The sequence below is a fragment of the Myotis yumanensis genome, unplaced genomic scaffold (assembly GCF_028538775.1).
Source record: "Myotis yumanensis isolate MYYU_CA2020_CCGP unplaced genomic scaffold, mMyoYum1.0.hap1 SCAF_15, whole genome shotgun sequence".
Lineage (NCBI taxonomy): Eukaryota > Metazoa > Chordata > Mammalia > Chiroptera > Vespertilionidae > Myotis > Myotis yumanensis.
In genome coordinates, this window is record NW_027223766.1 from 37094801 (window position 1) to 37116822 (window position 22022).

The 22022-nt window shown below is 43.7% G+C and overlaps 1 protein-coding gene across 1 annotated transcript in view; it reads left to right on the forward strand.

The window, feature by feature from the left end:
* Window positions 1-5039: 5039 nt before the first annotated feature.
* The window catches only part of RSPO2 (R-spondin 2), a 141604-nt gene continuing 124621 nt past the window's right edge, over window positions 5040-22022 (forward strand). Inside the window, exons 1-2 of the mRNA XM_070391933.1 lie at window positions 5040-5437; window positions 5816-6071. Coding sequence (XP_070248034.1) covers window positions 5978-6071 — 94 coding nt within the window. The 5' untranslated portion in view covers window positions 5040-5437; window positions 5816-5977. The remainder of the gene's footprint in view (window positions 5438-5815; window positions 6072-22022) is intronic.

Consider the following 22022-nt stretch of genomic DNA (forward strand, 5'->3'; position numbering starts at 1 on the left):
AAGCATAAAATGCAGCAAGAAATGAGACCAGTAAAAAGCCTATCTGTCTTGTACATTTGCCACGAATTTGTTTTGTGCAATAAGGTAATTCATTATAACCATAAGTTAAAGACAAACCAATGGCTTAGTAGAAGCATATCTATTTTGGATACTAGTACTGAAAAAAGTGCTGGGAAGGTAGTTCCTGCTCTTAGGGTTTCCCTATTCCATTGTTCATCTCAGAATTGCAGTGAAAAGAGATATTCTCTTCGCATTAATGAAAACTGAGTCTGTTCTTAAAATGGCTGAGAATCTTTATGTATCTCTTGTTATTAACTGGGTGTAGTAACACTTCCTCCCACAAAAAAGAATGGAAATGACACATGTTACTGTAGTTCAAAAGAGTTTAGAACACAGAAGATTAAAGAAAGGAAGTAATTTTAAAACTTGAGGTCAAATCTTGAGATTTCTCTTATGAGCTGGTCAGAGTGGGACTTCCTTTGAGGGGGGCCTCCTGGACCTCATCCATGAGGATGGAGAGCAGATGAGAAACGGGCCTTATCACATCACCCACAGACCAGTTCTCGAGTGTCAGAGCACAGTATTAACATTTGGAGGAGTCAAATATTTACACATTTTTCAAATGTTAAATAAGTGATTATGGTGTGGCTTTTAAAAACAACAAATTGGCCTGGATAAGGACTGGTCAGTGACCTTGTTGAAGATCTTTCCTGTTAATGAATTTAATTATTTCATACAAAATATGAAAAATGAACATAGGCTATTACATGCAACCAACAAAATGGACATTCAGCTTATATTTAACAGAAAAAAAATTATACTATCAATATGATACAATGGCAAAAAAATGATGTAATTTATTCCAAAGTAATTAGTGAATAAATTCTAGACCAGAAGAGTGAGTACAGTATCAACAAATTTCAACAATGAATAAGAATGTGGGAAACTTTAAATCAGAGAATATGAATATCTGATAACATAAAAGATAAGAGAATTCTAAATCAATTAGCTAATGAAAATGAGAGTCAGAGCCAAAGACAACCAAATCTGTGAACAAAAATGTTTAGGAAAGATTCAGAAAATGTTAAATCCATTCTAATGTAGCCATGTCATACAGCCATAAAATCACTAATATCTTACAGTTTTTAACATTAAAAAAGTATGTGGAAATTGCCAAATGAAAATTTAGGAAGACTGGCATGGGGAAGAGCTTTTATAAGTATTACACAAACATAGAAACTATACAAGATAAGGCTGACAAATTTAACTACATAAAAATATTTGATAATTTTCAACATAGTAATATACATCAAAAGCAGGGTTAAGAGGCAAGTGAGATAAACTCGGAAAAACATATGAAATTCAAATCTCAAAAGATAATATATATCTACTAGGGCCCAATGCATGAATTCGTGCACCTTAAAAGGCACTGTGGGCTGCAAGGCTGCGGTGGGCACAGGGGCGAATCTTGGCCCATCCTCTGTGCCATCTGGCCCCACCCACCACCACGCCCCTCTCCCTCCCCCCTCCCCTGTCTGCTGGCAGCCCCATTCCTGCTGCTGCTTGCTACCTGCTGCCAGCAGCAGGTGTGAGCGGGCCAGTGCCTTCAGCAGGTGTGAGTAGTGGCTGCTGATCGCCCCTCAGGAGCAGGGGGACATGGAGCAGTCCTCAGGGGCAATTGGGGCCAGCAGCCACCACTCACACCCGCTGATGGTGCTGAGCGATTAGGGCTGGCTCTGGGCACCGGCAGCGGGTGCCAGCAGTGTCTCTGGCGTCAGCAGTGGGTGTGAGCGAGGCCAGCGCTGGCAGCAGGTGTGAGCACCTGGTGGGACCTCAGTGCAGGAGCAAAGAATTTTCTGTAACCACCAGAGGCTTGCCCTGAATACAGTGACTGGTGCCCCGCCTTGGTCTGGCACCCCTGCTCACCTACTCCACCAACCCACTGCGGCCGTCGCCCTCCATTTTCCGTGCTCTGCCGCCTGCTGCCAACACCTGCCATGTTCCATACGCCCCCTGGTGGTCAGCACATGTCATAGCGACCAGTTGTTCAGTTGTTTAGCTGTTTGGTCTATTTGCATATTAGGTTTTATATAGATGTATGTGTATTCTACAAAACAAAAATTAATGACGAAGAACATATAAAAAGAGGTCACCAATATGGAGAATTTATGGAAAAGGAAATATAACTTGCTTAAGTATATTAAAGACACATAATTTATTTAGAAGGAAAGAAATAAAAATTTAAACTACTGAGATACCATTTTTTTTGCCTAGGAGTATCAAGGACCAAAACATGTTGGTTGGTTTGTAGGGAGACCGACACTTTCATACACAGTAATTTGATAGAACCTCTGTGGAAGGTAATTTAAAAATATATATACATGTACACACACACACGCACACACACACACTCAACTGTTTGATCCAACTTTCCTACTTTTAGGAATTTATAGTGAAAAGATAAAATGACCCGTGCAAAGGTTAGTTGAAGCTTTGCTTACAACAGAAAAAGAATGAATGCCATCTAAATATCCATCAATAGGGAGCTGGCTAAATACAACTGGACAATGAAGTAACATGTGGAACAGGAAAGTCCTTTATGAACTGATATTGAATGAACTCAGATGCATAAAAAATTGAGGTGCATATTAGTGAATACAGTATTCTAGATGATATTTGTAGGACAATGAGATCACCTAAGGAAGGACTCATTTCCCAGAATGTATCCTTGTTGTTAAGCAACACATGACTGTGTGTACACACACACACACACACACACAATTTTCCTGATAAACCAACATATCTCTGGAAGTATACTCAAAACCTGGAAGGTAATCATGGATAATTGGTTGTTTCTGAGGAGAACTGGCTGGCTGGGGCAGAACCTTTTCCCCCTATGTCCTTAATTAGAGATTGAATTTTAGCTGTATGAATGAATTACAAGTCTAAAAAGTAAAGTACACAAGTTGCCTCACATCTGTAACATCATCCCCCATCCCTGCCCTCAGCTAATCATCTCTATCACCCATGAGTGTTATGAAGTCCACCTCATCTGTATGCTTCTCTGTAAACAGACACCAGGCACATGTCTATTTACAAAGCCAGTTTAATGAAACTGCCATCTAAACTCAGTTTGAAGAAAAAGTCTATTGAGCCTCCAAGATGGAGAAACTATGAACTCAGCCTCAACAACACATTCAGGGTTTAGAAATGAAAGGAAACAGAAATACAGAATTAAAGTTAATAATTTAGGGTCCACTAGAGTTGCATTTTTTAGAAGTGAGATCTTTCCTGGAGTCTTGAAATCAGGAAAAATATTCAGTGAATGGCAAAAAGAAAAAAAAATCTGCATTATCAACAGACTAGGCCCAAAGAGATTAAGTACTTCAAGAACTAAGTGTGACAGATATTTGAGGATCAGTGGTATCCTTTAAAAAGCAGAAACAGACCAGGAGGAAGCACAAGAAGAAAGGAATTAGGCATCGTCTTTTCTCCCAGAGCCCATCCTTATCTTATTAAGAGCATTAACCAATCTCCAACAGAAGCGGTGCTGTGAAAATTTTCCTTTCCAAAACGGATCTGGGAGTTCACTAAATTGAAAAGTATCTCTGGTTTTAAAAAATGCCAACTGGGAAACCCAAATGATTAAAATTATGGAAGTAATCTTTGAAGACAGAAGGTTGAAAGTGGGCTGTAAATTTAAGGAGGACAGTGGCTGACTTATTTTTCTACATTGAAAACCCATCAATGATGAGGTTTGTCCTCACACTGGTTAGACTCCATATCAAACTTCTTGATGGAAATAGAAAGTTGATTGTAAGCCAGAACATAACAGAAATGGAAGAGTTCTTGGTCTAATTTCCTAAAAATATTGCCAAGAAGCTGAGAGCCAGAGAAATGCATGAAGTGACCCTGCTGGTTAGTGGGAGAGCTAGATCTACTTGGTCTTGTGCTTAGTTTTGCCCTGAAAGATTTGAAAAGACACTGATAATCACTGTTCTTGAATGGTTATTAAAGCTGTATATGAAGAAAAGGGCTTATCTGGAGAAGACTGTATTCTCCCCTGGGTTTAACTGCTTTAGAAGTGCTGTGAATTTGGTGTGTGCATGTGCGTGAGTGTAGGGGGAAGTGGTATTTATGATGGAGGGCTATTCACTGCAACATCAAGTCATCATGTTTGTGTCACCCACTCCCTAAGCTGAACTGTTTCCAATCGCTTCCAAATCCTGTGATAAAAATCAAACACTCTGGGAGCAGAGAAACAGATCCTCTGTTTCTGCAATGTGTTTGTCAACTCTGAGCCCTATGGGCCAGTCTCAGGGGCCGACTTTTCTTATCTAGGAAATGGAACCAGTGATCACAACGCAGATTTAGGCAACTCAGACGAGCATAAAGGGAATTCTTAGCACCTAAGTCTTGCTATGCAATAGTGATGTTGGTAGAAATGGTTATAGATAGGCAATAATGCAGTTAATAAACATGACTATTCTAATACAGTATTCTTATTGTTACGATATGATTGACTCAAGTCTCCAATTTCTGAACATCTGAAACTGAAGGCATGGAAAAGAAAATTAAAATGGTACAAAACGCTCCCATAATCAATCTAAAACGTCCATTAAAAAGTGGCCCAGGTGTGGCATCTTTGGGAATGCGGCTCAAGTGTTCTCTCCTCTCATCAGAAGCGGCAGCATAGAAGCCTTCAGTCGCTCAGATACTCCTGCAGGAAGGTCGGCGCTGAGGTTGGGACCGCCCGCGGAGTGCCCGAGAGGACGCTTTGGGGGTGAAGCCCGCTGGGCTCCCCGGCCTAGCAAGGTCAAGGGGCGCCCCCACCCCCGCTACCTACTCCAGAAAAGCCCGGAGGGGGCTCGCTTGGGGTTAGGCTAGCTGGAGGCTGTCAGCGCGCTTTAGGACCTCAGGGAAACCCGAGACTTTCTGGCTTTAGGACCCAGGAACTCCGAGGCAGCTCTGACTTAGATGCCGTGGACCACAGCACCACCTACTTATAGAAGCATCCTGAGCCACCGCCGGCTGCATCTCCGTCGGAAAGTGCGCTCGCCACATCCCTTCGGCCGCCCGCGAGCGTGTAGTCTCCCTCCGCTCAGAAAGGGAGAAACCTGAGCTGTGAAGTAGCTGCGGAGAGAGCTCGGGAAGCCGCCCCATTGGACAGGGACCCGGGGAGTGAGAGCGGGCGCGCCCCTCCTCCGAGGACCGCACTGCCCGGCGGGGACGCAGCACCCGCCGCGCTCCTGAGGGGCGCCGCCCGCCCGGAGGACCCTCCGCGCACTGGGAACCCGCGGCGGCGGCCGGGATCCCGAGCTGCCAGGCGCTCCCGGCGGGTCCCGGCTAACTTTCCCCCGGCCCACGTGCTAGCGGGGCGGCTGGCTTCCGAGCCCGGGATGGGGCGCCGCGCCTAGGCACCCGCACCGCCCGAGACGTAAGTGCCCACGGCGGGCGACCCCCGCGACCACGGCGCCTGGGTGTCCACCTTGGGACCCAGGGGCCGGAAAGCGCTCCTCGAGCCCCGCGCCCTCTGCGCCGTGGGGGCGCTGGCCTTTCCGTGGAGAGCCGCACACGCCCTTTCCCCGGGTCGGGGCCTCCCGCGCCGCGGAGGTGGCTAATTTACTGATTGTAATCACCTCCCGCCCCCGGTCAGAGGCAGCTGTGCGCTCGGGTGAAGCTGCTCCGCGGCCAGTGCCGGGCCAGGAGTTCGCTCCCCCCGCCTTCCCCTCCTGAAGTTGGGACGCGCGCAGAGGCGGCGGCCTCCCGGGGGCTCTCCACCCCCGACCCAGCCCGTCTTTCCTCCTGGTCTCAGGGTCAAGGCGGGGAGATGCTGGCCGCGCAGAACTGACCAGCGCTGTCCTCGGGCTCCTGGCGACTCTCCCTCCCCGCAGCGGGCAGCGCCGGCTCCTCTCCGCTGATGAGCCCTCCAGTTCCCCGACTCTGAGAGGCGCCTCTCCCCCGCCCGGCCGCCCAGATGCAGTTTCGCCTCTTCTCCTTTGCCCTCATCATCCTGAACTGCATGGATTACAGCCACTGCCAGGGCAGCCGATGGAGGCGCAGTAAGCGAGGTGGGTGCTTTCCCCCCGAGGCGCGTGGCGCGTGGCGATCCCTCCCTCCCTCCCGCCCGTGTCCCTGGGCTCCGGGGAGCAGGATAGTGCCCCCCACTGCAGGGCACACCACCGCTCCCCACTTTCCGGGCGCGGAGCCCTGCGCGACGCTGTTTTCCCGTCCTCGGAAGGTGTGGCCGACCGGGGCGACTCGTGCGGGGAGCCCGGCTTCCGTGGGGTCCTCGGGGCTCCGTGGAGTGGTCCTGCCCAGGTTCGCCGCCGCGCGTCTCCTCGGAATTCCTCTCTCCTTTGGTCTCTTTTCTTATTTGACTCTCAGGTTCCTTGCTCTTCTCTGTCTCCTTTTCCTTTTAGTCCGTTTGACCGTCTCCCCTGCAGCCCTACCTTCCCCGGCGCACGTGCGCCCCAAATCGTGGCCCCAGGTCGCTCTGGGCACGGCCGAACGGCGCGTGTGCGCGCGTGTAACCGAGGGAGCGGGAGAGCGGCTCGGAGGGTACAAGCCGAGGCGGAGGACCTGCATTTCCAGGAAAAGGGCAGCACTGATGGCTTTTTCTGGAGCCGCAGGCTGCAGGAGCTGCTGCACGGAACTGTCTGCCTTGAGCAGGGGCTGGCGAGCAGGTTTTCTGGGGAGCGCTCGCCAGTCCCGTGATGTTTTGGGGACAGGCCGGGCTTTGCCCTCTCCCTTTACTTCTCTCCACGAAGCAGCTATTTCTGAGAGAGGTTTCTGGTCTCCATGAAATTCACTTGCGGCTTTTCAACCGCTCCCTCCCTCTCCATCACTTGTGTGAGCTGCAGAGTAGGCTAGTGGAAGCCTCCAGAAAGGCTCCAGAGCGCGAGCCCTCCTGCAGAGTTAGAGCGCCAAGCGCTGCCTCGCAGCCCCGCTGTGGCTGTAGCTAATCCAACTGCATTTAGAGGAAGAGCTGCTAAGCGCAGTAAAGTCTTCTGCGGGATTTAACGCGCCCCCCCCCCCCCCCCCCAACCATTCTCCACCTTGCACTGCCCGCTCCTGGGAGGTGCGCAGCCGCCCTTCAGAGCCATCTAAGCAATTTGAACTTTGGCGCGGTTAGGAGTTGCCTTGAGGTCAGCAGATCCTGATTTCTCTGGGCTGTAAACGTCTCGCTCGACCTGTGATGTGATTTGTTTATAACTCGTTTTATGGAATCTCCAGTCCTGCATCCAGATTTTGGAGCGAGCTTTTCGCACCCTAATTTTTCAGTTTCTTTAGGAAGTCGTTAAGCTGTTCGCACCTACCCGCGGGGCTGGAGGCTGGCCCCGCCGAGGGCAGAGCCGGAGATAGCCCGTGCCGTGCCGCCTCCCCAGCCTGCGCTCCAGCGGACGCTGCAGACCTGTGGTTTACAAGGAGACTCCTCTCTCCCTCTCTCTCTTGCTCTTTCTCTCTCTTCTCTGACATGTGGAAATGCTTATTTTTAGAGACTTCTCTGTATAAAAATACTAGGGAGAAATGTCTCCCAGAAGCCATGAGAGTTTGATATTGATATTAGTCTTGGAAAAGTCCTTTCTGTCTCCCTCTTCTCCGCCCCTCCCATTGGCTCCTTTCTCTGCCCCAGTGTTTTCTTTCGAGGTATTATTTGGTTGAGTTGGCAATTTTTGATTACACTGTGGTCGACAGTGTTTGGAGAGGCTTCCCCTTCTCCCCCCCTCTTAGGAGCAGAAGTTGCAGTCTTCTGGGTCGAAAAAGTCAAGTGCTTAGAGTTTGAGAAATATAGAAATATCAGAAAACCCGCCGCCAAGTTCTTGCTTATTAGCGGACTTGCTAATTCAGGGATGTCTTTCTGATCCACACAGCCTGCCCGGTTGCGGTTGAGCTGGGAAGAATCCGGCGCATTGTGTCTGTAGAGTTTAACGTGGAGAGTGACATTACAGCACTCCTGCGGCCAGAGGCGATACTGCATGCTTCTCTCCCGTGCCGTCTCTAAGTCCTGCTATGCCTTCTTAGGTATCGAGGCAGAGCCTATTTATTTCAAAGCCGCTTTAGCAAAATCTCATACCCTCCACACCCCCCAAGTGCTAACATTTAGCCACCCGGTCCTAAAGTCTGCAGTGGTAACTTTTGCCAAACCAACTTTTCAATTTCATAAAATTCAAATGCTTCCAAGTACATGTAAACTGGGAGGGTTGTAAAGAAAAATAAAATTCTATCAAAGTGTATTTCCCTCCCCTCCCCCCACCTCTTTTTTTCTTAACAGATGTCCCTTCCCAAACCCCAGGTTTCTGGCTAAAATAACTGCGGTCCTTAAAAGTGACCACACTATCTGTGCCAACAAAGGGGGCACTGTGTTTTTAATTAAAAGTGGAACTACTTAAAGGGCTGGCTAGACAGTGTAGGGTGATAGTAGCTATTCTGCTTTGCAAGGAAGCTTAAGGATTGCATTGTGAGAGCCTTGGGATGAATAGAGATCTAACTCAGGTTGTGTGAATTGTTCCTCTTCACAAACTTAAGCTGGTTTTAATTGATCTCATGGCCACTGATTGATCCTACACCAATTGTTGCGCATACCAAACAATTGGCTTCCCCCAAGGAGATGGATTTAAATGAGTTCCTTGGTGAGTGCCTGACTACAGGCCAAATCATGTCCGCAGTGACAGCTGACATGCTAGAGCCCATTGTGGTACCAACATTTCCCCTTTCCCCTGTGTTTTTGAATAGTGGCAGTTAAATATTACTTTCCAGGAAGAAAAGTGATTAGTACCTTAAAAAAAGAAGGTGTGGTTCAGAAGAACAGTTATGTTCTTGGCTTTGTGCGGCCATGTAGGCAGTAGTGATACCAGGATTGGTTAGGCTAATGCCTGGGATCTGATACGCTTTTTTTTTTTTTTTCATATCCCATCTGCAAATAATCAGCCCTTCACTGTGGAGCATTCTCAGAGCTTCTTTGGCATTATGTTTAGTCTGCTCTATGATCTCAGATGCGCTATAATATCATTTTCTTAATGAAATAAAATTCTTGGCAGAGATCAGATAATTTAGTCAGTTAAAATCAATTGCATCCAGTCTGGAATAGAGAGCAAATATATCGTTTAACTCTATGTTTTATTTCAAAATATAGCCAGAGGATTTAGAGAATAGAATGCCAACCTTCCCCCCTTTTGGACAAACCTTTTTCTGGGGGAGACCATCATATGCAACCCCGAGTAATCTTTCTTCCCCTTTAGTTAGAAACATTTCTAAAATAAAAGTGCATTTGATAAACACTAATAGGGCCCGGCAGCAATAACTTTGAAAATGAATTAGGCAAGAACACAATACTGAGAATATCTCGAGGGGAGACACGTGTCAACGTTTTGAAAAGCTGATTGACAACTCCTGTGCTGTCTATATGTTAACAGTCATACCTCATTGGCCCCCTTACCCACCTCCCATTCAAATGCATAGTCATTATTAGCTACTGTTAACCCCTCCTGCCTGCTTCTGTCTTTGGACCTCTCATGATTTATTTGTATGTTAAACTGGCTTATTTGATTCGTTTTGTTTTTTGTAGTGGTTGTAAGCCACATTTCAGGCTGAATTACTGAGAGGTGGATAGACACATCATAACTTTATTATAGGCCCCTGGGATTTCTTGAGCTTGGTACATAGTGGCTTATATTTATATCTCTCTCATTCTGTTTAAATGCTCAGTCACATTTTAACCAGGGTTTTATGAGAACTTCTTGATAAAATTCTTTAAAAGCAGCAAGGCCCCCAAACCTGTAATTGGTGTTCCTGGTGGTCTGATGTTCAGGGGTGCGGTATAACAAGTGCTTCCTGCCCTAGCCTTTTCCATACTGAAGTGTGGGAGCATCTCATTTTCCTAAGATTAGATTTGGCTTCTTCCCTGAAACTGAAGTATTTATCACAAACTGTGTGGTGTGTTTCTGGCAACCGAGGTTGGTAAAAAAACACACGTTTTCTCTTAAACCTTAGAGGGCTAAACTAATTTGCATCTTTAAAAATGGAATGAAGAAATTTGGAGATATTTGATTTTACAAGTACTTTGAGTGATAGCTTATTCCTCACAGTCTTCTTTCAAAATATGAAATGGCACATGGGACATATTAACCTGCACTTAAACAAGCCTCAAAATACATTTTGTATGCTTACTTTCTTCAAGTTCCAGATATTTCAGAAAAGCTGATGCAATGTTTAACTTTGCAACATAAACACGTTCTTTTCTTTGGTTAATGGGCTGCTTTTTCTTCCCACATGATTCTGGGTTTTTCTAGCTATCATCTTAGCAGTGCACGGGGGGTCAGAAAGGCGCCATGCCCTAACCAACACCTTAGTTAGCTACTGAAATTTTGGAAGTGATTCAGAATAGGTGACGCTCTCCCAGGCCTCCATTTAATCCTGGCTTTCTGTATCTGCTTTTAAAATCCAGCTTGGGTGGAATCCAATATTTGCAGAAATCACAAGTTGGAAATGACACTTCTAATTCCTTAATGCAAAACCACCTCTTGATCTAGTCAGAGACTAACTGGCCAGTTTATGGATTGTCCAGGCTACTTTTTACTTCTTTCCTCCCAAACGGCTGCCTCTTAATCCATCCTCCCCCCTCCCCCCAGAAATAAAAGTATTCTCACCCCTCCCAAGGCCAGGAAATAGATGACAGACATCTTTTGATATATCACTTGATCACCACTCTGCTGAAAGGAGATGGTAAGCTCTCATATGAAGATAGTTTTAAACGTTCCTTTTTAAAAATTATCATGATATTCATTATTTTCCCTCAGGATTTGCAGCAATCAAGGACTCACCCTTAGGTAAATATAGTATTACATAACCATGTTTAGAAATTTTCATATTTTAGCTAGAATACATATGGAGGGTAAAATTAATATTCAAGTGCATATATTACAGACCTAACTATTTATATGATAGGGCATGTATATAAGCATAAAGGTATATATGTGTGTGTGTGTATTTAGGTGTGTGGGTGTGTGTCAAGAAGAGGGGTGGGGACGGTATGACTATAAGGGATTGGGTTTTTGCAACTAAAAAGGATTTTCACTTATCTTTCTCAGTTCTTGTTTTCCTTCCATCTTTCTCTCATTCAGGTTGACAGAACAGGACGGGAGACAAGGGATGGGAAGGAGGAGGAGGAGAGGGAATGAGTAAGAAAGGATAGAGCATTTTCAGTTTTTCCAAGGCCAACCCTTATTCTTCTCTCTTCTAGGACTTTCTGAATCACTCACTTTCTTTTCAAGCATGCTTCCGCCCCCTAATTCTAAAATTCTTCATCTCCTTCCCCAGGGATTTTTCCAATCTCCCCTCCCCCTTTTCTTCACTTCTCTTTTCCCTTGCTTAACAGTCCTCTTTCATTCATTTCATTTCAGGAAAGTGTTTTTTTGTTTGTTTGTTTGTTTTTGTTTTGTTTTGTTTTTATGTCATCCATACCCAGTACTCACCTCATTGCCAACTCTACCAACATGGTTGCAGTCCGGTTACTTGTTCCTCGGGAGATATCTTATCACTCCTATCCAGAAAAGTCTCTTCCTTTGGCTAGTGGCTCCACATTCTAGTTTTGCTTCCACATCCTGCCCACTTCTCTTATGTCCCTCATTTGGAATAGGCACAGACTACTATTTTTTTGTTCTTCCCTTGGAGATTGCACCCATCCCTATATCTTGAATTGTTATTTACACATAGAGCCCTTCAACTCAAGTCCCAACTTTTTTCTTTTTAGAATGAATGATTTTTTTGAGCTTTAGAATATATTACCCTCTGGTTTCCCAACTACTGTCATATGGATAGATAGTCCATGCACCTTCCTATATGGATAGATAACCTATGCACCTTCCTATATGGATAGATAACCTATGCACCTTCCTATATGGATAGATAACCTATGCACCTTCCTATATGGATAGATAACCTATGCACCTTCCTATATGAATAGATATTCCTGTATGGGTATGTTTTCCATTTCACGCACACTCAAACTTGACAACTTCTTTTTATCTCTTATGCCCTCTCCCAAATGTGTTCCTCTGCCTGTGTTCTTATTTTTATTCATGGGGTTTCTATGTGTCAAGGCTGGAAGCCACACTGTAGGCTTTGACTTTCCTGTTTCCTCTTTTATTGGTTCATTCAGTCCTGGTGAGTCTACCTCAGAAATGCTGTTCATATTTACCCCTTGCTTTCCATTCCCAAAGGTATTTTGTAGCTCAGACCCTCACTGACTCTCATCTCCCAGCATCCACTTCTTCCTCGCTTCATCCTTTACAGTGATGGCTGCCACACTGACTTTTCCTCATCCACAGACTTGATCATGTGACTGCTCTTCTAATAAACCTCAAACCTTCCAGGTCTCCATATCAACTGCCTTTTTTACATTGCATTCAAGGTTCCCCATCACCTGACTGCAGCCTGTTTCCAATCTCCCACCACCCTGAAAGTACTATACGCTTAAGCAATACCAGAATACTTCATTTCCAACCACGCCATGTGTTCTCATGTTGTTGAACATGTGTAGTCCGTGGCTAAAACGTCACTGCCTCCGTGAAGCCTTCCTGGAATTTTCCTGTTTTCTTAACTTTTTGTGCTGCTCTTAAAGAACTCTTATTTTCACTTCTAGTTTGGTTATTTTGCCATAAATCTTACTACTATATTTTAGGTTCTTCTTTGGCAGAACTTTAGCATATTCATCTTGATACTCCCCTTAATGAAGTCTAAAGAATGCTTCCTCCACAAGTTGTGGCTGAACAAAAAGTCATTGACTATGAGGTTTTATTTCCCATTAAAATGATTTTGGTGACTTCATGAGAAGTTTTTTAAGTCAAAGGTCTTTGGACATAGTTGCACTTTGAATGAATGATTAGACAATGAGTATACACTCACTGTTTACTATATTCTTCTTTAGAGTTTAAAGACAAACAAAACAACACTGATGTATAAAAGCATCTCCAGCCCAGTCCTCATCTTGTAGTCCTCTCTTCATAATCTTCAGGATTTCAGAGTGTTAGTGCCTATGGGTTACATGTGGTTGAGTTGCTCTGACTCTGATGACCCTGTGAGTGATGTTCCCAGTGTCCTGTCCTCTACAGCCTCCCACTAGCTCCTATAGACTCATGCCTGTGGCTTCTGTTATGGAGTCTTTTATCTACACATCTGTTTATAATTTGAATGATAGAGTGTCTCCAATGACAGGTGAGTTTGGGGCAGGGTAGGGTAAACTCTGTGGAGGGTAACCTATATTTTAAAAACACTTCTTTTAGAGATTTTTTTGGCTCCAAAATAGTTTGTCTATATGAATAAGCATTTAGGGGAAAATAAAAGGAAGCGGTATTTTCTTCTTAAAAGATAATCATATCAATAACATAGATCAATTAGTGCAGGAGAACATTCAGTCTGTGTTCTTATGTTTATGACTTCAGTGTAAATCTAGCTATGTAGAGATACTTGTGAGAGTCACAGGTGTGTGTGTGTGTGTGTGTGTGTGTGTGCATGCATTTTAGAACAAGTTCTTCTGTAGGTGTGAGTAGGCTATGTAGTTTCTTGTATTGTGACTTTCAGGAGAGCACTGATAATTCACTACCTTTGAAAGAGTTGAGACTGGGTTGACTTATTAGGAAGATGAGCTGCTCACTGAAATAAATGATTTTATAAAAACTAACAGTTACATTGAAAAGAAACAGAACTAGAATCCAACCCTCCTGAATTGCCTGGCTTTTCTTATACACTTTCAACATAAATATTCATTTGAAAAAAGGAAAGAAATTACCTTTGTACCCATTCAAAGTTCTTTGGTCCACAGACTATTATTCAGCCTCAGAACTAACTACAACTCATAATTTTGCTAATAATATAACTGATATTAAGTATCAGAGGGCTGAGGGGGTGGAGAAACTGAGGTGTAGGATCATAAGTGTGATCTGGTAAAATTTGCATATTAATATGGCTAAATTTATTATTTTTAAAAAAATCAATCTTGTATATGAATTATAGGAACCTCTTTTATTTCTGGTATTCCCATAGCCAGAACGAATGTGTGTGTGTCTGTGGGTGCACACTCATGCATGTGTGTGTATATACGTATTTTATGTATACACACATATTTTAGCCATCAGAATACAATCAGATAACCAATCAGGATTAGAGAAAAGTTATTAAATATTTCTTACATTTACTCTAAAGCCTAGAAACTAATTATAGGTAGCTTTCCCCCTTATGTAGTTTTTGGGAAAGCCTTACAATTGACTCAGAACCTTTTCATTTTCATCACCCACTGGAGGATATTAAGCACACTTATAAAACAGAGTTAGGCTTGGTTGGGACATTTGTTTTGAGTAAGGTTTCTTCACTTGGGACTCCAGAGGTGGGGACAGTGTTTTCGTGTCTCCTGTAATTAGGAGGAAAAGCTTTTTTGTTTTTTGGGGGGGTGGGTATATATAGAGAGAGGATCTAGAGCATTTGCTGAATTATCAAAGTGGCCCACAGTTCATCTCTTTCCTTCGACACGTTAAGAAGCAATGATTAAAGAACTTGGAGGTAACCTTCTTAATTAGCATGATGCCAACTGGCTGCTTCACACTGATACAGAAATTTGTTCTCCAAGTTCATGTTGTGTGTGTCGGCTTCTAGCCACTCGCCATGAGTATACTTTACGATATGAGGACACATTGGGAGCACCATCTCAAGATTTATTTTAGTAAATACTTACTTGGCTAATACTCCTTACTGCAAGACAATAGTTGTTAAAGTCTCCTCTCCATTTCCCTAAAAAGTTTATGAAAGTACAAATAAATAGACAGCATAAGGGGTCCTGTTAAAACTTTTCATATGGTCTAATTTTTATCGCATTAACAAAGCAATGATATAGTTTTAGCAATCGCTGTTGCAATCTTCCAGCTGATGCCATATGGTGCTGGCACTGGTGTGACTTGTATGTTTCATGCTGCCAGTTCATAGTCTGGTCAGAACCAGGCTGAGCCCTCTTCAGTTCTGGCCAAATGGGCTTCTGCTGGATCCTTGCTGCTGGGTCAGCACATTTGGAATTTTTCCACTGTGAGGGCCTTAGCCTCTCACCTATTGCTGGGTACGACTTGCCAAGCAGCCACTCCACAATGGGAACGCTCAGACCGATAGAGGGCACACTCTGCATTCTTTTCCTTTTGCTTTGTTCTCTGACTTTCTGTAGGATTTGTGTTGGTTTGCTTTGCTTTCCCCTGTAGGTCCCGGTGGCAAACCTGCTCTGCTTTCTCCAGTAAGATTGATGCCATCATCGTCGTAACATCCTCACAGAGAGGGAGGGGAAAAGGAACCATAAAGAGAGCTTTCAGTCTGGCTGAGCATTTCTGGGTTTGGTCCCTAATCTCCTTTATACAAGACCTTTTCATCAAAAGGCAAATGTAACCAACCTCTCAGTTTTAATATCTGGAAGGCAGATATTGAAGCTAGGAATTGCATTAGCCCGGGGATGGATTCCAGCTTCTACAGCCACTTGGAAAACATTAGGGTTTTTTGTTCGGTTGGTTGTTTTTTTAAGGATGTTTTCCATAAATGGCATGCCTAAAAAATTAAGCAACTGGTAAAATTCGGGGTTGCCCAAACAAGTTCAAATTGATACTTCCCAATAAATTGTTTGCCAAATTCTTTAATGTTAATGGAGAAACCCATTTCTTTCAATGATTCAGCCCTTTGAGAATGGTGGAAATTGTCTGATTTTATTTGAAAAATCCAAAGTTTATTTTTATTTTAATGTTTTCTCTCCCCTCAAGTAATGAAAGTCTGATGTAGGATTAAAAAACCCTCTCATCCCTTGTTATTCACCTTCTATGCTGTAGTCAAAGCTGGTTTCTAATGTTGAGAAATTTGTGCTATATCGTCCTCAACTTGCATGTGTAGTTTATCACACTGCTTCAGTTTCAAGACCAGGTTCCAGATTAGTGGAATCAAAGTGGGGTTAATATCCCTATCACCAAGTGACACCTCCTATGTCTGTCACCCCCACAGAAGTAGACCTTTGGGGGTAACGCAGGGTTTTGTTTTCTCAGCTTTTCTGCCATGATTGGTCTTTGAAGACTCTCCATTCGAATGAGAAACACTTGGCAGCCCAGTGGATGGAGAAGGACTGCACCTGGGGCTCCCAGGTTACCATCCGAAAATCTGAGTTAAATGAAGGCAGACCTAGTCTTTGACTTATGTCCTCTGGGCAGTTCTTGTAGGTGGGAGAATACTTGGTTACAGTTCATGCTAATTTTGACACTGCTTCTTGATGATATGTTAGAAGTTCACTTTCTTTGGAAGTGTGTGTGCATGTGTGTTTCAGGGTCAGGCTTAGAGAAGAAATCTGAGGGAGCTAGTTCTGAGAAGACGTGGCAGAGAACAGCTGTAGGCTGGGTGATTGGAATGAGCAAACTAACTTGAATTCTTGTATTTATCCAAGGATCTGGATATCTGTTTAATGCTGTTGAGAGAAGTCAGAGCTGTCCTATCCATAGCATTCCTTCTACTGGTGAACAATATTTTGTGGTCACCCTCCTTCCACCAGCTCAGTATAATGGAGAAACTTTGTTAGGGTCAAGAGACTAAGTAATTTGAAAAACCAAATGTTGTTTGATAGTGGACAGTGGTGGTTCCCAGAGGCACCATTAGTGGATTGAGGTTAGTTTGTTGTGGAGTTAGGGAAGCCAATCGTACCACTCCTGGTGACCGTGGCTGATGTGATTCTTGACTGTATCCTGTCAATTACGAAATATTTATTTTAAAGCAAAGCCCAGATATGTCCTTTCATCCTATGTATTTCTTGCAAATATGCTTATTCCTTGGTAACACATCTTAATTAGTATGTAATCAAACTTCATCTTTTGTCTCAAAAATATCTTTATACAGCTGGTATGTATGAATCAGCATTTGAGTAATAGCCACACATGGCTAGGTTGATATGTCCCTCAAGTTTCTATGATTCTAAATCAGGACTTTCCCACCCATCTTCCTATGCCATTGACTTACTGAAAAACCCTGGTCAGTTTTTTTGCAGACTGTCTGATATTCTGGATTTTTCCATTTTCTCCCTTCTGGGGGAGTCATTTGACTTTTTATATATTTTTAAAATATCCTCCATATTATCTGTAAACTTGAAGGTCTCCTTGAAGGTTGGATTAGATTCAGGTTCCACTTTTTTGGCTGGAACACTTCGCAAGTGGTGCTGTGTGCTTCATTTTACACCAGTCAGGAAGTGCAAGGCCCCGTGTGCCGTTCTTAGTGATGCTGAGATTGATCAAGGGTTCATGTGGCAACAGCCTGATCCTTCCATTTTAAGGTTCCTATTAACCTTTTAGCTAATGGTTTCTTCTATTAGTGATCTTTGTCTGAATCATCAGTTTTCATTAGGAGTTGCAAATAGTGATCTTAAAAAAATTTTCATTATTCCTTTCACATGTGTTAGCTGAAATTTTATTAAAAATCATTTCAGTCCTGGCCAGATAGGGCGTGGTCCCAATACACCAAAGTTTTGGGTTTAATTCCCCAGTCAGGACACATACAAAATCAATCAATGAATACATAAATAAGAGGAACAACAAATCATTCTCTCTCCCTTCTTTCCTCCCTCCCTCCTTTTCCCTTCCCCCCTCTCTCTCTCTCAAAATAAATTAATTAATTTAAAAAGTAAATTTTAGCCCTAGATGTTTTATTCCTATGAAACATAGTTATTATAGGAAAAGCAGACAGTGCACTAATTCTTTCCCTTTAATTGCCAGTCTTTAGAGTAAGGAGTTGGTCCACGTCTGGCCAGCCAGTGGATCAACTTCACTCTAAGTGAATGAAATGCTTTGATTTGTGTCAAGCCATTTTGCCCGTCAGATGGAGGAGGTGAAGTCTTCCAATGAGTAGTTTCTGCTACTGAAACAGTAGTGGGAGACTGACATCCAAAACATCTTTTTGGCTCCTGCTAACAAGAATGAAATGCAAACCTTCGGAAAACCTGACTTCTATTAGACATCTTCTGATAATGCTTTCTGTTAACAGCTTTCAGAGAAGCTACTGAGTGAGCATACAGTAGCTCCGGCCTGGTGTAATCTGAGGCTCATTGGGTAGGAAAACAGTACTTTGTGCTACTTAAACACTCTCTGGAAGGCTTAGAGAGGAGAGGAAGGAAAATATTTGAGGAGATCAACTGGATGTTGTAGGATACAAGTAACATCACCTGAGAAGGATTAAAGTTTCCCCGAAGCTTGACCTGCATGGCAGCTGGCCACTTACAATGCGCTCTCCAGACCCATTGGTGGCTGGTTGTGCAGTGCAGTCTGACTTGCAGATGAGGAAAGGGTCTAGATATTACATGTTTTCAGTGGGGAAGTGACGGCAAAGTTGTAAAAAAATTCTCCTATTTATTAGATGCAGCTGGCTCTTTCAATTACAGAAATCTTTCCTTTATCCATTTAAAAACCTAGCTACTAAGAAAGCCACTATCGGTGTAGTTTTTTGTACTACCCAATGAAAGACACCATAATATGTAGATTTAATAATTTCAAATTGAACATTTAATTTACACAAACGTGCATAGGGAGGACCAAATTGGAGAGGATGTTAGAGATTTTGAATATAAACATATTTGATACACGACTCTAGCAAGCCGCTGCCGGAGAAGTGCAGCACTTAGGAGTGGAGTGGCTTCCCAGGACGTTAGAGAGAGCAAAGGTGTGAACACAAGACACTGGTTATGTTGCCAGCCAGGGAAACAGGGCGGGGAATGCACACGGAGTCTTTCCTGATGGAAGATTCTAGAGAAGGAATTTTTTTCCCTTTGACCTGGATGTGTTTAAGAAACCAGATGAGCTGTATCCACTAGTTAGGGGGCCAGTTCATGTCCTTCATACTCCATTTTCTTTCATTTGGTTTTGAAAGTTATTTTGGTAATAAACCCCCATATTGTTGAGACATTTAGGTGTTTTGTCTTGGAAGCAAGTGGTAACGACTTGACACCATGCTCACGTAAGTTGTTGGTTAAAAAAAGCCACTAGCTGAGGAGTATTTTTTTTTATGAATACAAACCAACATTTAATTCATTGTTGGAAATTTGGAAAACCGAAAACACAATGAAGAAAACAAAGCTAGCAATCATCTTCCCACTCAGTGATAACATTTTGGTTTTTATATTTCCAGATGTTTCCTTCCCTTCCCCATAGATAGAATACTTTAAAACAATACATCGTAAGCACATAATCTTAACTCTTTTAATGATATTGTTTATAATGCCTGGATCATAAGTTATTGATAACCATGAAATTTAAAACTCCATGTCCCTGTTGTTGGACAGTTAAACATTCCAGTATTAACTTTTCAGTATTAATAATGATGCTGTTATGAACATTCTTGTATATCTTTTCCTTAGGAACCATTTCAGCCCTAGATATAACAATTAATATACTGTAATCATTGCATTTATTGAGCAGCTACTATGTACCACGCATAGTTCTTGAGGCTACATATGATCTCATTTCATCCTCAAATGACCTTGTAAGGTAGGCTCTATTTCTTCCCCCTTTTTAAAGATGAAGAATCTTGAGGCACAGGAGAGTCAGTACTTTGCCCAAGATCACCGATCTAATAAGTGGCAGAGCTAGCATTTCAATCTAAGCCTTTGGCTCAGCCGTGGTCTTAACCACCGAGAAGGAAAGGTGACACTTCAGACCTATTGCCAATCTTCCTTCACAATGTTGTACTGATGCTTCTTCTGTAGGTGGGAGATGGTGTGTATATTGCCTTGAGGCTTTGCTACTATATATTATTTTCTTTTAAAAACACCTTGTTGAATTATTCTTGTTGAGAACACACAGGAAGCATCTCCCTGGTCCCTAAGGAGCTCATGAGTTAAATAGGGAGACACAATGGTCTCTTCTGTTTTTCCTGCCTCTGTGTGACATGAATATCCACGTCGTGGCTTAAACCTTTGCTCCTTGTTTTCTCGGCAGCACTTGTTACTTCTGTGTCCCTCTCCAGTATATATTGAATCACTCTTCTCTCAGCCTATGGACGTGCTGGAGAGCAGGTCGTCAGCATCTCCGTCCTGTACCACATCCGCAGCCTTCCAGCCGATCTCCCTGTGACCCGCTCCCCACAGGGTGACCAGAGGCACTGGTCATAAAACAGAAGTCAGAGCGTTTACTGTCACCGCTGAAATGCTGCAGTGGATTTCATCTATAGCTGACATAAAGCCCAACGCTTCGTCAGCCCGGGAGACTGTGTGACTTGGTCTGCTTATTTCTGCAGGCGCCTCAGGCCCATTGACCTCTTTCTGTTTCTCAAACAGGAAACTTGCTCCTGTCTCGGGACCTTTGCATTTGCTGCTTAACTCTGTCTAGAAAGACCAGCTCCTTTCCTGATAACTGTATCCAAAGCAGCATATTTCTCTTTTTCCATTTTCTGTATTTAATTGTCCAGGATAGGGGCAGGAAAGGAAGGGGGCAGTTATGGCATAAATCTCAAGATATACTTGCCTCAGCCCGGCTGGCATGGCTCAGTGGTTGAGTGTTGATCTATAAGCTGGGAGGTCACGGTTTGATTCCCATTCAGGGCACGTGCCCAGGTTGTGGGCTTGAGCCCCAGTGAGGGGCATGCAGGAGGTAGCCGATCAGTGATTCTCTCTCATTATTGATGCTTCTATGTCTCTCTCCCTCTCTCTTCCATTCTGAAATCTATCTATCTATCTATATATTTAAAGATATACTTGCCTTAGGCTACGTGTAAGCAGCTCCTTACATTTTGTACTGTAGGAGCCTCGTTCACTTCATCCTAGTCCCAGCCCTGCTCTATTATGTCAACTGTTTATTTCTTAAACATACTAGAACTTTCTCTGTGGCCGAGAACACTGTGTTCATCAAAACACATTTCTTTTGCCTCTTGGGCATGTAGCTAGACCATTCCAGCTCCCTGGGAGCCGGGTGTGGCCAGGGGCCCGCGGTTTGTAGTGGACAGTGTGCAGAAGTGCTGTAGTCACTACCATGAGCCCTGGCCCGGGAAACCTGCGGAGGAGTCTCTCACTCTTCCTGAGTCAGTCGGCTTGGGAGGGGGGACCTAGGAACCCCCCCTCCCCCTGACTCTGAGCCCCTGGGGACAGCAGGGCCTCCATCCAGGTAGACGGGCTTGGGTGCCCGAATGACCCCGTGGGAGTCCCCTCTGTGTATGTGCACTGGATCCTGTGTGAGTAGGAAACACACTTTTTGTGTTTAAGCCGCTGAGACGTTGACATTTGCAACAACACGGGTGAATCTGGAGGGCATTACACTAAGTGAAATAAGCCAGAGAAAGACGGATACTGCATGGTATTACTTATGTGTGGAATAATAATAATAATAAGTCAAATTCATAGAAACAGAGTAGAAAAGTGGTTGCCAAGGCTGGGAAAGTCAGGGAAACGGAGAGGTTGGTAAAAGCTGCAAACTTCCGGTTATAAGATGAATAAGGTCTGGGGATCTACTGTAGAACATGGTGACTATAGTTGGTAACACTGTATTGAATAATTGAAATTTGCTAAGAGAGTAGAAGAGAAAAACTAAGGTGAATATGTGAGGTGATGGAGGTGTCTATTAATTCAGTGGGGGAATCCTTTCACAATGTATAAATATGTCAAATCACCTTTTAAAAAAATATTTTGTTGATTTTTTACAGCGAGGAAGGGAGAGGGATAGAGAGTTAGAAACATCGAAGAGAGAGGAACATCAATCAGCTGCCTCCTGCACACCCCCTACTGGGGATGTGCCCACAACCAAGGTACATGCTCTTGACTGGAATCGAACCCGGGACCCTTTGGTCCGCAGGCCGACGCTCTATCCACTGAGCCAAACTGGTCAGGGCCAAATCACCTTTAAATACACTTTAAATACATTACAAACTTAGTTGTCAATTATAGCTCAGTAAAGCTGGGAAGACAAAAATATAGCACCGCTCGCCCTCGCCATTGCAAGCTCTGGTATCCCACCAGAGGACTTGGGACATGTGCTCCAAAAGGGTGG